General features: G+C 49.3%; 1 protein-coding gene across 2 annotated transcripts in view; it reads right to left on the reverse strand.

Annotated features, from left to right (window-relative positions):
• The window catches only part of Pepd (peptidase D), a 131,347-nt gene that overhangs the window by 65,518 nt on the left and 52,307 nt on the right, over nt 1-13,522 (reverse strand). For both annotated transcript variants that reach the window (XM_051207287.1, XM_051207286.1), the window contains exons 8-9: nt 11,776-11,851; nt 9,607-9,653 (exon numbers count right to left, since the gene is read on the reverse strand). In XM_051207287.1, the coding sequence (XP_051063244.1) occupies nt 9,607-9,653; nt 11,776-11,851 (123 nt within the window). The remainder of the gene's footprint in view (nt 1-9,606; nt 9,654-11,775; nt 11,852-13,522) is intronic.

Below are 13,522 nucleotides of genomic sequence, written 5' to 3' on the forward strand. Positions count from 1 at the left end.
AAGACAAAGAAAAAAATCTCAAAGTGAATTTAAATTTTTGGGTCTTCTTTCTTTTAAATAAAGGCCACATTTTCTTATTACAAATGGTGACAAGCCCAGTAACTAATAATAAAAAGTTAACCAAGAAAAATCCAAAAACATCGATCTGGAACAAATTAGTATATTTTTCAGGTCAAAAAACAAATCAATCAAAACTTACTACAATATGACCAAAGTTGTGCTCAGTAGCTAAAGACTAGCCCAAATCCATTTATTACAGAGGAGAGAGAACTAAGATTTGTCTAAACAGGTTAAGAGTTAGATGTTCAAAAGACTCATTGGGAGGGAAGAGAAAGGAGTTAATGATGACACTGGAAATCCATGGGTCAAATAAACAGAACCAGAAAAGAAATTTAAGAACCATTGTATGAAAAGATCAATAAAGCAGATTCAATTGTTACAAACTGATCGAGAAAGTGAAAGGAAATATGACTATGGACACAGAGGAGACACTTTTAAAACTGGGGAGAACAAAACGGGAAATCTACGCTGCACTGACTGTCCGAGCAGAGCCTGGAACAGGCAGCTCTGCAGGTAAGGCCACACCACAGGGCTCTGTTGTCCTTCAAGGGGCAGCCAGGCCCTGTGCTTTTTGTATGTATAGTTCCCCCAGGAAGGAAATTGGGGGTGGAGATAGGCTTGCTCCAAACTATGACCTTAAAATATGGCTAAGGGAAAGGTGTAAAAAATAAAAGGCATCTGGAGCTAAAGCTTCTGTTCTGAGACCATATAAAATGCGAACAGAGAATGCTAATAAGCCAACCCCACTATGACGGTTAGTAAAGGTATTTAATCTGTTCTCTGTACCAATATCTAACTCACTGAGTTCACTCAACAGGGGTATAAAGAGTTATAAGCAAGATCTCAGATGAAGAAACTAAGGTACAGTGTTATCAACCTGCCCAACATCACACAGCTGGGATCCAAATCCAGGAAGGGCACACACCTCTAGGAACGCTAACCATGATACTACACATTAATTAATCACTATTTTATGTGCGTATGTGAGTGCGCGCGTGTGCGCACACACACACACACACACACACACACACACACACACACACACACAGGCACACCCCCCCCCACATGCTTGCAGGTGCCCACAGATACCCTGGAACTGGAGTTACAGATGGCTGTGAGCCTCCATGGGAGTGCTGGGATCTGAACCCAGGTCTCCACAAGAGCAGCAAGTCTCTGGCCCCAGTCCTGGCTTCTGACATGATTCTCCAGCAACAGCAGCTAGTGTTCCTTAGAGAAATGTCTCCCTCAAGGGCTTGAACAAAGAATGTACAAGATGAGCCTGGAGCATCTTGCAATCAGAAAGAAAGCCAAGGGAGTGCTCAGAAAGCAAAATGACAGGTGTTTATCAAAGGGACTCAAGCACCAAAAGAAAGAGCCTTCAACTCTCAAAGTTAGAACGACTGGAGCATTGAGATGAATAGCCTGAGCCCAGATTACATCCCCAAATCTAAAATAAAACATCCATGAGTCTAAATAGAAAAGCATATAGGAAATTGAATAAATAACCAGGAGAGAAGAGAGCACCGTGCGCCAAGGCCTCATAAATAAGGCATGCGGCCCCTCCAGGAGGAGGGCTGACTCCCGCTGCCTACGCAGCCTGTGCCCAGTGCCTTCTAGCACAGTGAACACCATGGAGGGGAAAGGAATGGGAGAAACCAGACAAACCTAAGCAGGCAACCTTCATCAACACGGACGTGTCACATGGCAGCGTGGGGACTTGCTCTTTTCTGGTGACAGTGGTACTTTATTTACCCCGATCTTCCCCAGGTATCACACAGCCCCATTGTCAGCCTGAGGAGCTAAACTGGGGAGACATCCTTCCCATCACCCAAGCGTGACTCTTTAGAACTAGCAAGGCCATGACAAACAAGGGCAGCCTGAGGGACTGTCACAGCTTGGAGGAGCTTCAGGGGACAGTGCAACTGGATTTTAGAGGGTCTCCTGAGCCAGGAAAAGGACATCGTGTGAAAGCTAAGGATGCTAGAGCAGATTAGCTAACATTAACCACACTGTCAGGGATGGCTTGCACAGCAAAGTCAGCAAAGGTGCAGGCCACTCAGTGTGCCCGCCCATAACTCTCCTGTGTTCTCAACCCTAACCTAAAACTGTTCTTAAAGGCACTTCCTGCTTTGCACAAGACTCAAGTTTGGATCCCAGAACCTACATCAGGTGGCTCACAACCACTTCTAACTTGGCTCCAGGGGATTCATTGTCCTCTTCTGGCCTCCAGGGACACCGCCCCTCCAAACTCCACAGGACACACACACACATACACACACACACACACACGCACGCACGCACGCACGCACGCACGCACGCACGCACGCACACGAGAGAATAAAAATGTTACAAGACATTGGAAAAAATAAAACAGAAAGATATCTGAATATCCTCCCTCCCTCCCCTCTGCCAAGGGAGATGCTTAAAGGGCAGCTGATAACACTCCACACCCTTTGCTGATACAATCTCCAAGCAAGCCAGGAAGACAGCTTCTTGAACTCTTGATAAACATTTATCTGAAATCAGCAGAAGCGCTTAGTGGTGAAACAGTGTAGATTCACGGAGCACCCACTGGGTACTTGCTGGGGTTCTGGAGGGCGACATCTCTTGACACTGGAAAGAATGCCTGCTTCAGGTGGTGTTGTCTCCAGAGCCTGAACTAGTTCATCCTTGACTATATATTTACACAAATGTGCACACTCCGGGTGAGGTGGGTTTGGGAGTGTTGCTGGTCTCTGTCATGAAGGGCTACCTAGGAAGTGCTGGCAAGAAACCCACACCAGGCCACTAAGGCCATGATGGGTTTTCCACACCCAGATGTGGGCTCTCAGTGGGCTATCCCTTTTAAATGAGCTGTACCACAGCTCTCACCCTTCAACACTGGCTGAGTGTACCTGTATCTGATATGGAATGTACTAGAACCACCTATAAACACCGAAGAGGGCCATCAATTATCTCTCACCTGGTTCCCAGGTCTGAGACAGTGTGCATCCCATATTTGTCCCCAAAACTTCCTCCATAAAACCCAAGTGTCCTTTACAAGGGAATGGGGAGGAAACAAGGTCAGTCTCACTGATGCCCAACTATGCCCACACTGAAGCCAGATTAGATCACAATGTACCTTAGCAGGAAACTGGCCTCTCCAGACCCTTCCAGGAAGGAAACACCTCTGAGTGACATCTATTACCAACAGCAACAAACCTTGTTGAATGGCCTGTGTAGAGTTCCAACCCTGGCTATGGCCATACAAAGCCAGGTCTGACCTCATGCCCAGTAAAGACAGCATCTGGGCAAGCCACAGAACAAGAGGAGGGCAGTGTGAGCACACAGGTCATTCTTCAGGGATGAAGATGTACTAGAGCGACTGCAAGTGTCTGGGCATAGTGACGAATGTCTAAAACCAGCACTTGGGAGGCAAGCCAAGGAGGCTCTTGAATCTCAGGTCAGCCTGGGCTACACAGTGAGACTGAAAAAATCAAAGGGGTTATTTATGGCTCAGTTAGAAGTGTTCTGCCTATGTGCAAGGTGCTAGGTTTCATTTCCACAAGACTCAAGAAAGGAATAAGAAAGCTGGGCTGTAGTGGTGGGCGGCGGTGCATACCTTTAACCCCAGCACTCAGGAGGCAAAGGCAGGTGAATCTCTGTGAGTTTGAGGTTAGCCTGGTCTACAGAGCAAGTTCCAGGGGGTTACACACACACACACACACACACACACACACACACACACACACACACACACACACGAGAGGCACACACACACAGGCACACACACACAGGCACACACACACACACACACGAGAGAGACACACACACACACACGCACACACACGCACGCACACACACGCACACACACACACACAGGCACACACACAGGCACACACACACACACAGGCACACACACACACACACACACAGGCACACACACACAGGCACACACACACACAGGCACACACACACACAGGCACACACACACACACACAGGCACACACACACACAGGCACACACACACACACAGGCACACACACACACAGGCACACACACACACAGGCACACACACACACACAGGCACACACACACACACAGGCACACACACACAGGCACACACACACACACACAGGCACACACACACACACAGGCACACACACACACAGGCACACACACACACAGGCACACACACAGACACACACACACACACGAGACACACACACACACACACACACACACGCACGAGGAAGGGGAGGGTGAGGAAGGATGAGTTGGAGAAGGAAGAGGAGAGGAAGGATGACGAGAACCTGAGAAAGCTCATGGCTCCAGCAGCCAGTGCTTGCCTACCCAGAGTGAGGGGTGTACTCAGTTCACAGGGCCCATGCCCCATGCGCTACAGGCTGCCTGCTCTGACCACAGGGAGAAGTAAGGTGGCCTCCCCCTCCTGTTCGTACTGGAGCTAAAGTTTCTAATCCTCAAAGACTCAAAGAGCCTAACCTGCTTAAAGTGAATGTGGCTAGGGTTTTGCAACCTGAGCCCTTGGTATGCTGGGTGCGTCACCGCTACCCCAGCACCTGGAGGCCGGGATGGACCATCCAAGTTGGGGGTGAATTGAGGGGTTACTAGAGGTGTATGTGTATCTGTGCTACACACACGGGACGTGCTAGTGAGTGTGGAGTGTGATGTGTATACAGCGGGCATACAGAAGACGTGTTCGTGTGCTGTGTGTGTGAGTGTGTGTGTGGTGTGTAGGGATATGTGTGGCAGGCATCAGTGTGTAGTGTGCACAGGCGTGTGGCATGCATGTGATGAGATGAAGTCCCCCAGGCTATGTCCCCAAATCTGGACCCAATGGACACCCTGAAGACAAACGACACATGACTCATTCCATTTGTCCAAAGGGCAGGAAAAAGCAATAAGACCTTTAATTTTAAAAAGGCACAGCTGGGCAAGTTCTTCATTAACACAGGCCTAAAAGAAAACAGGAGGCCACCACTGTGAGCTATTGCCTTTGACAGAAACCCAGAAAAAGCCGGTCCTTGGTGGAGGGGTTCCAGGCAGGACTGAGGGTCTGCCAACAGGGATCCCTGCAGGTGTGGGGAGAGGAATGGAGTGGGGGGAAGGCCATGGGGACATGGTCACACCCACAGAACCTGTCATTCAAGTTACACTATCCCTCCCGCAGCTGTTATGAGAGGGCCCCAAATGCCCCTTCACAGCTGGGAGCGGGGGAGACAGCAAACGCAATTAAGGTCCCAGGCTGTCAATGGCATCGGTTATTAATCTCCTTGTAGTAAATGTGAACCGGGACCTGCTTACACAGCCAATTGAGCATGCTCTAAATTAGTGTTTGCAGGTAATTGATTCAGCTGCCAGCCCCATGCCAGCCGGCTACAAGCCGGTTACGCCATGAACATTAAATAATACGAGGTGGTAAAATGGACTGCCTGATTGGGCCTGGAGTCCGTGCTGGACGAGCCCGATTTGTCCAAACATTAACGTCTTATTGGTTTAACACAATTTACTACACCTCAATTTTGGAAAATGATTTTCATTTCTTTGCTGGCAGGCGCAGCATAGAGAAGGCGGTGTCTTCATAAACGACATACATCAGCTAGCTTACACTTTTTCTCAACGTGCCCTCAAGACTGTATAATAAATCTTTGATAATTAAAAAAAAGGGGGGGGGGACAAGGCTTAGAATATGGTCTCCAGCTGGCATCTCAGTCTGTGAAGTTGCTTGTCCCGGTGCTGCCCACCTCCACCCCAGCTTCCAGTCCTGGCTGAGTCTTCCTGCCCCACCCCATCCCCCACTGTGTGGCCGGCAGGTTTGAGGGATGCCCACGAGTGCAGATGCCCACGAGTGCAGGGCACCATCACATGAAAAGAAAACCCACTTCCTTTTGGGCCCTGGAGTCAACTGCCCATGTAGCACTTGGGTCGCCCTGATCCACCTGGGCAGCAGTCCAGCCTATGTTAAAAGGCCATGGTCCCTGGATAGTCATCCCCTGCTTTAGAAGGCTTTGATTTCTAATTTAGCAGAGTAATTCTGAAGTCTCCAGTGGCATGCAGGGTGGTAGAAAATGAGCTCAGATCCTTTTCTTCTCTCGTCCATCAATCCACCCATCATCCATCCATCCATCCACCCATCATCCATCCATTCATCCATCCTCTATCCATCCATCCAAACAAACAACCCAGACATGTTTCCTGACACCAGCTACTGTGCGGGAAGATGAGACATGGCTCCTGAGGCATCTTTGGGTTCTCATGGAAACGGTGTGGTGGAGCCAGAAAGTGACCCAGACAATGGCAGACAGAGCCTGTGGGAAGACAGCTGGGATTAAGAGTTCAATTCATGGCTACAGATGTGCACGGGGCAGAGGAACATCCTCTTGAAATCTAGGCAGACATCCTCAGACGTGATGACATCCATGGACCAGTATCTTCCCACAGCTCCAGGAGCAGCCTTTGCACCTCCTTCCTATTTCCTCTGCTTCCACTCTTTCCTTGGACATGCTCCATGCCTGCCAGCCCCTTTATGCTAAGCTCTCAGGGGCCCAATGATCAGATGCTCCCACTGGCTGAGGCCACAGATAGATACAATTGGTTCTCAACCTTCCTAATGCTGTGACCTTTTAGCACAGTTCCTCATGCTACGGGGACTCCCAACTATAAGATAATTTCATTGCTATTTCATAATTGCAATTTTGCTGTTATGAATCATAATATAAAGTATTTTATATACAGGATATCTGCTATGTGATCCCCCCCACCAGGGGTCACAACCCACAGATTGAGAACCACTATTCTAGAACCTAGAAATATAGATCTTCTGTATGGGTCATAGATGGGTGTTGTACACGTGAGAGAACCAGTTGGCCATCATGGAAATCTGTCCGTACACTCAGCCAGATAACTCCCAGTATGCCAGCTAATCTTCAGGGTGTCCATAACTTAGGGATCTGGTCACCAAGGAAAGGGAGCCTGCAAGCTCTCTCAGGGCTCAACTCCAAAAGGATTCCCAACAGCCAAGTACAATTCGTAGCCTCTGTTTGAATCTTGGCTCAAGGAAAACAAATCCAAAAAGAAAAAAAAAAAGACAGTTTTATACCAATGCAGACCAATGTAAATTATAATACTAAGAACTTGCAGTCAGGGCACTGGACGGAGGGCTCAGGGTCAAAAGCATTCACTCATCTTCCAGAGGGCACACATCACATGATCCCTGGGACTCAAGGGTCAGAAGAGTTGATCTTCTGACCTCCACAGGCATGCTCAGGTGGGATTCAAGTTTAAAAAGAAAAAGAAAAAAAAAAAAAAAAAAAAAAAAAAAAGGCTTGTGCCAGTGCCAGTTAACCAATGGCTGCTGAATCTGGGATACGGGATGCTCAGGTACAGAAAGCTGCTTATACTGCTAATTTGGTTAGATGGGATAATGGCGGGGTGGTTACAGAAAGGGAAGAGTCTCACTGACTCACTGACCGAGAGGCATCTCCTGAAATATTTACATGGGAAATGACATGATGTCTGGGCTGCTTACATACACCAGCAAACCAAAGCACAAACACAAAACTAAACAACAATGGATGATGACCTCGGGCTCATTATGCTATTACAAGTCCTTTAGATTTCTGAAAAACAAACACCCTCCATTATACCAAGGCATTCCTTGTCACAGACCCGAAGCCCATGTAGCTCTGCTATGAGCTGCAGCAGGGTCAGGGTCAGGAGCTGAGGCAAGAAGGTCCCTTCCAGAAGCAGCCCCCGACAGCTAACTGGCAGGAAAGGGATTGTGAGGGCCCACACTGAGGAAAGCTATTCTTGCTCTGGTTTCTTGGTTATTTTTATTTGAGGCATCTGTTATGAGGCATCTGTTATGGGTCACTATGAGTCAACTCAACTGAGAACAGGTCTCTGGGGCAGTGCCTGTGTGAGGGAATCATTGCTCCTCCCCCCTCCCTGAGCTAGCCCTATAGATGCCTTCCCACCTCACATCCTTGAGGGGGAGGGGCAATGCAGTGCAAACTGCAGTCAGAGAGACTGTGCATGCCCCTCCCCAGCGTCCTTCGTGAGACAGCCTCAGCTTTGATGGACAGCTGTTACATGTGCCCTCCCAGGATATCACAGCAGCGGAGGAAGCCATTTTAAACAATCCTGTGCCCTTCAGGATAAGAAGAGAGACCTAGACACTCAACTCGCCTTTCAGAGTTAAGCTCTGCAAGGGCCTCCATCTGCCCATCCACAGTGGGCAGATGTCGCTACTGCTGACCCCTCCTGTGCTTCAGGGCTTTGCATTGATGAAGCAGGCAAGGCCATGGGGCATGGGATGGCACAGTGGTCCTGTTACTGTAACCAAATATCCAAGACAGGCTATTTGATAAGGAAAAGAGGTTTGTGTAGCTTAGAATTTTGGAAGCTAAAGTTCAAGATCAGGCTCACTGGTTTGCCCTCCTAAGAAGTCAGAAATTGGGCCAGACGGTGGTGCCACACACCTCTAATTCCAGCACTGGTCTATAGAGCAAGTTCCAGGACAGCCAGAGCTACACAGGGAAACCTTTTCTCGAAAAACAAACAAACAAGAGCCGGAGATCTGGGTGTGGTTAGGTTGGCTCTATTCATAACAATCCCTTTTCAGAAACTACTGAACCCTCGCAGTACAGGACACCCAGTGACAAAAGCCCCCCCCCTCCCATTAGGCCCTCCTCAAAGATCCAGCCCCATTTACATCACCACACTGTGGCTCCGGCTTCCAAGGCAGGAGCCCTTGGAAGACACAGCAGTGAATCAGCATCCCCTGGCACAGAGCAGGCCTGATGGTAGACTCGGGGCTATCTACATGGGAAAGCCACCAAGCACTCACAAGTCTATGTAAGGAAGGGAAACTGGGATGGGGACGGGGATGCACCTCTCCAGTGTCACCTTCACAGAGCTTCCAGGCCATGTGGTCACTGGTGGGGGACCCAGGACATGGACCTATAGGGGGCTGATCTGAGTCAAGAGATTCCTTGAGCATGGGCAGCAGTAAATCTACCCCAGGGTCCTGGAGCAGAGCAGCCCCCAGGAAGCACCCAGGCATTCCAACCTATGTGTGGCAAGTCTAATTGCAGCTGAAGGCAGATGGAGCTCTCCAGGGTGCTTTAGGAGCCACTTAACCATCCCTCGACCCAGTTGCCCGAGCACAGCAGACATAATGGTGGTGTTTACACATGAAAACCGCAAGCTGTTTTACTAGTGGCTTTTGGAGGCACAATCACGGCTATTTGGTAAAGTTTCCCCCACAAATCGCAGAAAACAAAGTCCAAGAGCGGAATGATGGGACACTAAGCCAGCCTGGAAAGTTATCAAGACCCATTACCATCAAACACTCTGCCAGGAGCCAGGGAGGTGGCCACCACCAGAGGGACCATAATCACTGCCTGGGATCCCAGTGCCGCCCGCCCATGATCCCCACTCAGTCGGCACACAGCGCTCCAGCCCCTCAACTGTTACTTGCTTGGGGAACATAAATGCCTGGTTCTTTTTAACATTTTAATCTTTACGAAGAGAGACACAGCTTACCTTTCCATCTCGTATTCTTTCATTCCCACTTTTACAGCCTTCATTACCTAGAGCGTGGGTATTAAGCAAAGACTTTTGTATTAAGCAGATAACTAACATGGCCTTATAAATAATGTATAACACTTTTTCAAAAGCTCCTCTTTACAGAAAAAAAAGAAAGAAAGGAAAAAAAAAAAAAAAAAAAGGTGATCCATGCACAGTGCTGCAGAAAAGTGACAAATAGGACCTTTTAACAGCTCCAGAATCCACAGAGTCTATTTAAACCATCGTGGAGCACTTTTATTAGGAAGCCGATAGACTCCATTCTGTAGCTTGCAGGGGGCCGGCAACCTAAAGACAAAGGATTTGACCAAGATGCTTGGCAAATCCCGAATATTAAGAAAGGGTTTTATTTATTTATTATTTATTGACTTTGCCTAATTTTTATAAACAGAGAAATTGGCTGGGGCAAAGATTACATGGCCTTTCAACCATCCTTGTCATCGCTAACACTAAGCTGTGATGGTCTCTGAGCAAGCAGGCTGTCCCAGGCACCTTGACTGGCTTTGAAATCCTGGCTTCCTTTGCATGTGAAGATGTTTTGGGAAAATGGGTGATGGTAGACTTGGTAAAACTGCAGCAGCAGCACTTGGGAGGTAGAGTGAAAGGATCGTAATTTTGAGGTGGCCTAGGCTACCCGGTGAGCTCAAGGCCAACCTGGGATATATAGCAAGACCCTGTCACTAAAAACAGAAAAGAAAGGGCTCAGGGGTTAGAGTCAGGTGTTGGTGGAGCACACCTTTAATCCCAGCACTTGGGAGGAAGAGGCAGGCAGATCTCAGGGAGTTTAAGGACAGCCTGGTCTACATAGCAAGTTCCAGGGCAGCTAGGCTTGTTATGCAGAGAAAGCCTGTCTTGAAAAACCAAAATAAAATAAAGCTAAAAAAAAAAAAAAAAAAAAAAAAAAAAAGAGTGCTTGCTGTTCACCCATGAGAACTAGAGTTTGATTCTCTGTACTCACACTGGGCAGCTCACAACTGTGTGTAACTCCAGTTGCAGAGGGTCCATCGCCCTCTTCTGGCCTCCAGAGGCATTGCATTCACATGCGCTACACAGACACATGTGCAAATGCATAGACACAATAAACAGACACTAATCTAGCTAAAAATTAAGGGGAAAATGATAATGGTGTGGTGGTTTAAATAAGAAAGGCCCCACAGGTTCACAGATTTGAATGTTTGGTCACCAAGGAGGGCACTATTTGAAAGGATTAGGAGGTGTGGTCTTGTTGGAGAGGTGCATCACTGGAGGTAGAGCCCATGCCACGCCCAGTCTCTCTCTGCTGCCTCTGGATCCAGATGTAGAACTTTTCCAGCACCATGTCTGACTGTGTGCCACCATGCTCCCTGCCAGGATAATGGACCAAACCTCTCAAAATGTAAGTGAGCCCCAATTAAACTCTTTTATAACAGTCACTGTGGTCATAGTGTCTCTTCACAGCAACGGAACACTAAGACAGCTGGCAATAGTTATAGCTACAGACATAAGATGCTTTAACATGAGCTGGGAAGTTCTAGTATGCCAGGAAGGAGGGCCCTGCTCTCTTGGAAGTAGGGGCATTTGGTTGGGACAGTCTCTGAGGACTGGGATCATGACCTTCGTGGAGGTGGGTGCCTTAAGATGGACAGAGGGAGCAGAGGCTCTCCATTCCTGCCCGTCACCCACCAAGAAAGAGAGAATTTCTCCCGAGAGACTGTCATGCGGTCCTTATCTTCTTACAGTTCTCCTGCACCCACCACAGCAATGCAGCCTGTGATGGTTTGGATGTGAAATCCCCCCCCCCATGGCCTGGTGCACGTCAACACTGGGTCTCCTATGGGTGGTGCTACCTGGGGGAGGCTGTGGAACCTTCAGGAAGAAGGGGGTGCTGATGAGTCCGAACTGAGGGCTACAGCCCAGCCTCACTTCCACTCCAGTCTCTCTGCTTCTTGGTGAGCTGATGATGAGCCTCTATATACCCCGCCACTGTGGAGTCACCCACCTCCACGAGTGGCCCAGCATTCCTCCATGACAGATTTCGAGCCAATACAGAGCCCCTCTCCCTGAAGCTGCTTCCTATCAGGTGTTTGACCACCATAGTTTAGCAAGGTCATTTCTGTACTGCCCAACCAGAGCTGGTGCCCAACTCACCTCACGGTGGGCCTCACTGGAGATCCGGTTTGTGTAGCGCAAAACCTCTAGCTCCATGTCTGTCTTGAACACCCGGCTGCAGAGAGGAGAGAAAGAAGGGGCCAAGTCAGGGACCTGACAGGCCTAGACCTTCCCAGGGAGACCAACTGCCACTCCTGGGAGGTAGGCCAGAGAGGCCCAACATCCACAGCGATGTGTGATCCTGAGCTATCTAGAATGACAGTGTGGGGAACGGAGCAGCTGCCCCTTGTCCTAGCCCTGGCCATAGGCAGGCAGCCTACAGTGATGATGGCTGGCAGCTGCTGCGGGCCCATCCTGCTTGAGTCAGTTTCCTCATCCACAGAAGGGGGATAATCTACATGGCACAGGGATGGGGCCGTACCCTGAGGGGTGCTGCTGGCATCCCAGGGACCTGCCCTGTTTGCATCCCTTGATCTGCCCAGCTCTAGTCCTTGGGGCAGCCCAGGGGCAGCATGTGATCAAGACAGGGTTGGGGAGCAAGAGACAAGGGGACGGTGGGTCTCACTACCCTGTGTGCCAGTACTATATGGAAACAGCTGGTGTGCAGAGACCAGGAGCCTGGCTGGGGGGAGGTACGAGGATCGAGCCGCAGAGGACCCCCAGGAGTCTCCTACAACCCAATTCCAGAGGCGTCACAGAGAACTCCCGGTAATGTGTTTAGTTTCTAGTCTAGAGTCACATAAAAGCAAATTCGCAGTCTCTGCCTCCACCCATCTGAAGTACCTAATGTCAACTCCACAAGCAGGGGAGGGGCTAAGAGCACTGGCCAGACAGATCAGAGCCCACCGCACCCCAGCTGTGGCCGAGACACCCCCACACTTTGCCTGGTTTTCCTCATCTGTTTGCCCAAGGGGGTGTTGTGAGAATTAAAGAGTTGCTTTTGAGACAAGGTCTCATTGTGTACCCCAGGCTGGCCTTGAACTCTCCAATAGGTGTGTGCCCAACAAAGCCTTGCATTTTGAAAGAAACGAGAGCAGTGCCAGGCACCTGGCCAGAGCTGTGTCTGGCCCATGAGTGGAGAGTAAAGCTTGCCTCATCAACACGCTCATCTTGAAGCCTTAGATGAGATGCCTTAACCCACATGGAAACAGAACTGCCATCCTTCAGTACTCCTGGGACCCCGGTTACACCCAAACCCACAAATGGCACACAGCCTCCACACATCCTACTGTATGTAGAAGCGTTTCCAGATGGCTTACCTTAGCCAACACAAAGGAAGAGCTGTGTGAGTGGCTGCTATGTACTGTTCAAGAAGAAATGACAAGAAAACAGGGCTCTACAAGTACACGATGAATCTGAAATATCCGTGGGGCTACTTATGTTTCTGATTACTTGTTCTCCAGACAGAGCACTGTTTGGGGGGAGATTCTAGAATTTTAAGTAGGGACTAAATGGAGGAAGCAGGTCATTGTGGCGGGACATTAAAATCTACCACCACGCCCTATAAGCTTTCTCTGCTTCCTGACTGGCCAGGGAGTGAGCACCTCCCCTCTGCCACACGCCGCTGCTCCCATGATGCTCTTTCCAGATGAAATCGTGAACCAGAACATCCCCCCCCCTCCCTTCAGTGAGGCTGGGGGTACTCTGGTCACATGGATGCAAAACTGACTGACATGACTTCAGACGCTGCCACCACAGGACTCAGCACAGAGCACGTGAACGATGTGGGGGCGGGTGTTTCGCTAGGGCAGGACTGACCATCCATAGGATAGCAGAGGCTAGACCA

The sequence above is a fragment of the Phodopus roborovskii genome, unplaced genomic scaffold, assembly GCF_943737965.1.
Source record: "Phodopus roborovskii unplaced genomic scaffold, PHOROB, whole genome shotgun sequence".
Classification (NCBI taxonomy): Eukaryota; Metazoa; Chordata; class Mammalia; order Rodentia; family Cricetidae; genus Phodopus; species Phodopus roborovskii.